General features: G+C 39.5%; 1 protein-coding gene across 1 annotated transcript in view; it reads left to right on the forward strand.

Moving 5' to 3' along the window:
* The window catches only part of PTN (pleiotrophin), a 67,673-nt gene extending 65,667 nt beyond the window's left edge, over window positions 1-2,006 (forward strand). Inside the window, exon 5 of the mRNA XM_019515442.1 lies at window positions 898-2,006. Within this exon, the coding sequence (XP_019370987.1) occupies window positions 898-950 (53 nt within the window). The 3' untranslated portion in view covers window positions 951-2,006. The remainder of the gene's footprint in view (window positions 1-897) is intronic.
* The last annotated feature ends 1,882 nt before the right edge of the window (window positions 2,007-3,888 follow it).

Raw genomic sequence — 3,888 nt, forward strand, 5'->3', positions numbered from 1 at the left:
TCACGCCCACAGAAGGGGCTACCATTCCTGCAAGTTTCATCCAGATCAGGCCAGAAATGACAAAGTTATAAGCTGTTTCTAGCTTCCCCATTATAGCTTACGGGTGAAACATTGAAACAGCGAAAATGTTTTGGTGAAACGAAATGGAACAACAGTTTCGGATTGAAAAAAAATTCAAAACAAAACACTGTTCCATCAAAACGTCAAAATGCAAGTTGGAATGAAACGGTGCTGTTTCGCAGAGCCCTGCTCATTTCCTTACTCACCCAACATAAACCATATCCAGCCCACACTCCATGGATTTTGCTCACAAAACCTTGGAAAATAATGATTTGAACCAAAAATGGATGCATGGAATCTGTTTCTGAAGTTTGATTGGATTTTAAGTGCTGGTCCTGAACCAAAAGGGGGAATACTGGCAGAGTAGGAGTCAGAAAAGCTAGAGGGCTTTCTTTCCACCTTCTGGAAAAGGGAAATAATTCCTTAAGAGTCATTTGCACATTCAGCTTTCTGACCAATGACTAATAGTAAAATAGAAAGGAAATGAGGGATGTGTATGTGACCATGAGCAAAGCTTGCCTCCTGCTCTCCACTGAGCCATGACCCGGTTACTCCAGGAGCTGCCTGCTGTTTTCTTATTTTTTAAGCAAGTCCCTGAGATAATGCCTTGCATGCCAAACAGAACCAGGGAATCAGACTGGAAAAGTTCTGAACTGGAGGGATACTCCCCTTTACATCCTCCTTAGCCCTTGATATATTTCTCCTTTCTCCCCCACCTAAAAACCTGGACAGAAAAATAACTCTTATGTGTACAAGAACACAGGGGGAAATGCTTCTGCACTAACTGTTTTACTGAGTTGAATTTAGATGCTAATTTTGTTGTTGTCATCTTGACAGAACCCAAGAAGAAGAAAAAGGAAGGCAAGAAACAGGAGAAGATGCTGGATTAATAGAAGCCAAGCTGGTCAGCATGAGAAAGGGACATCAGCAGCCACGATCAGTTAACAGTTTCATTTACACCTAGGCATTTTATCCTAAAATTATTTATAGCTTAATGGTACAATAGAAGGAAACAAACAAATACACACAAAAAAAAATCTTTTTTTCCTTTTATTTTACTTTAGTATTTTTAACATATAACCCTAACAATGTTTTTAGAGGCCTGAAATAAAGGACTGTAACTTCCTTTAGAAAAGTATTTCTATTTTATACTGAACAATGTAGAGGGTTTTAAAGAATTTTTTTTCTCAAGTTTTATATTAGGTCTTGATCCTATGAATTAGTCCACACGGGCTAAGGCTTGAGCATACAGAGCCTAACTGTAGTCAATGGAACTTTGTTGTAATGGTGTTTGCCTGAAAGCTGCAATGTTTTAGGATTGTGGCCTTGGGTCAGAAACAAACAAACTTTTCTTTCTTTTTCCTTTTATCTTTTAAATTCTTGTTACGGCTAGAGAGCTGTGTGAATAATCAGCTGGGTAGGGATTTTTGGATATTTGCAGGTAAGATTTTTTTTTTCTGGTCAATCTTCAGGTGAAAGGCCACCATTTCTAGGTTAAAATCTTATTGTCTCTGCTGCTGGCAATTTTCCTTTCTCTGATAGAAAAAAGGTGGGGTTAGCAAAGTCCTGAATTTTCCTTTCCCCCCCCCACAGAAGATGAGAAAGTATTTTTCATAGAAGAATGACAGCAGAACTCTCTTTGTTTTGATATTAAATTCAAGGTGATGGAGAAAAATGTTTTCTTCTCTACCTAAAAATCCTAACACCACCCCCCCCTCCCCAAAATTCTGTTTTTTTTTTTCCAGCAGTGAAAACAGCCCTTTTTTTCCTTACACATTTAACCTGCATTATTGTTTTTGCCTGACTTAGAACTGGTAAAAAAAAAAAAAAAAAAGAAGTATTTACAGCAGAAAATAGCTAAAGGAATGAAAGTAAAAAAATGTCATGGACTATTTGATATTTTGACACAAAATTAAACAACATTTGAGAGGGGCTAGATATAAAAACAAAATAAATTTTTTATTCTCTTTCATTTCCCATTACAGAGAGAGGAGGGTGGGAATGAAAACCAAGACAGTTTTCTGTTTTCATCCATAAATTGGAATAGTTCAGCCAAAAAATATTTTGTGGGGAAAAATTATATGGAAACAGTTTGAATGGCTGTAATTTCAACAGGTGCTGAATCTCCTCTTCTGAGGGGAGGGGAGTCCTCTTTCTTACCTTTTGACCATTATTCAAAATGATTGTGAGATCAGGGGAAAGACCCATTTCTTATGAGCTAATTTGCTATCCAGCTGGCTCCTTGAAGATCTCACCATGTGGTGGATTGGGAAGAGGACTGGTTTTCGCACAAGGCAGCTTTTAGACTGACATTTTCAAAGGAGCTAAAGGAAGTTCAGTGGCCAAATCCCATTGAATTTTGCTTTGAAAATCACAGACTAAAAGAAGAAGGGAGGGACTACGTAATTTGTATGATCAACAGGCTGCCAATCTCATAAGAGTTGGGGGACCCTGCCAAACTCCACTCATTTCCATGGTGCTGCATCAGACATAGTATAAGCAAACAACATGAATTATATTCACAAAGCTTGCAGAAATAGTGAGGATTTTTTCTTACGCTAACCTCCCACATGCCTCCCTACCCCAAACAAACTCCGGGACAGATCTTCCTCAGTTATGTCTACATTGCAGTCAATATGTAAGTACAATTCACATGGACATATTTGAATTGATTTTATATCAACTAGGTTGGGTACTGAGAGCAGTAATGCCATAACAGCCCAGATATTTGCCTGGACTATCAACCAGGTATATGCCTGGTGTTGGGGACATTTTGCCTGTAATTCATGCTGAGTTCCATGTGCTCTGGCTACACTGTTATTGTTACCTGAGCTTGAAATAGATATTTGGGTTGGCCAACATTTAGAGCAGATGAGCAAAAATAAAAGCCTATTAATATATTTAATTAAACTTGACACACCCTGAGGCTGTGACTGGTAGGCCTAGATGCAAATTGGCCCACCTTTGGCTACGCCTCTGACATCAACTAAGTAGCTGCAGCTATCTGAGCTGTAGTCATGCATTGACTGCATTGTAGGCATATCCTGAGAGAGGATGCTTTTGGCTATGCCTTAGAGCAGAATTTGAGAACTGCTTCGGTATGTCTCTGGAGCTCTTCCTCGTGTCCTACAGTTAGAAACTGTTTGATATACAAGCAGTGGGGGATTCAGTTGCTGGGAGAGAACATGGTTATAGGAGAATAGGAGCTTTTCACTCGCCAAAGGCGTGTCTACATACTGAACTAATTTAGCCGGTACAGCTTTTAAATTTGGTTTCCAATGGTCAAGGTTGCTATCAAGAGTCAAGAATGCAGCGAAGACAGCCAGCCTGATTGTTCCTGCAGATACACTGATTTTTATAGTCATAGCTCCTTGTTTCTACCAGGTAGAACTGAAAAGAGAACCATGTGTTTAGCCCCTTGGGGAGTGCTCACTTATCACCTCATGACATGATCAGCAACCCATCAGGCTGATTAAAAGAATCTTAACAGGGTCTACAGGAAACCCACTGAGTCCTCATTATCAAGAGGATGATGGCAGTGATGCAGGGCCTCAACAGAGTTTAAAGAGGAAAAATTAAAATATCCTCATGGCTCCAGGACAACAGTGCAGAAAATCCCTTGTTGTGGAGGAAATAAAGATGTGGGGCGATGAAAATGTTTCCAGTGTGCCACCAGCCATAGAAGATCAGATACATACTGGTACTGGTATCAATAACCAAAGTAAATATTTCGTACTTCACAAAAGGGAAGAAAATATCTAGCAAATCAGCCAGAAGAATTCCACAGGGTGGCCTGGATGATGGTAGAGAAGAGACGCACTAATTTTG

Source organism: Gavialis gangeticus, unplaced genomic scaffold (assembly GCF_001723915.1).
Source record: "Gavialis gangeticus isolate Ggan-Ray unplaced genomic scaffold, GavGan_comp1, whole genome shotgun sequence".
Classification (NCBI taxonomy): Eukaryota; Metazoa; Chordata; order Crocodylia; family Gavialidae; genus Gavialis; species Gavialis gangeticus.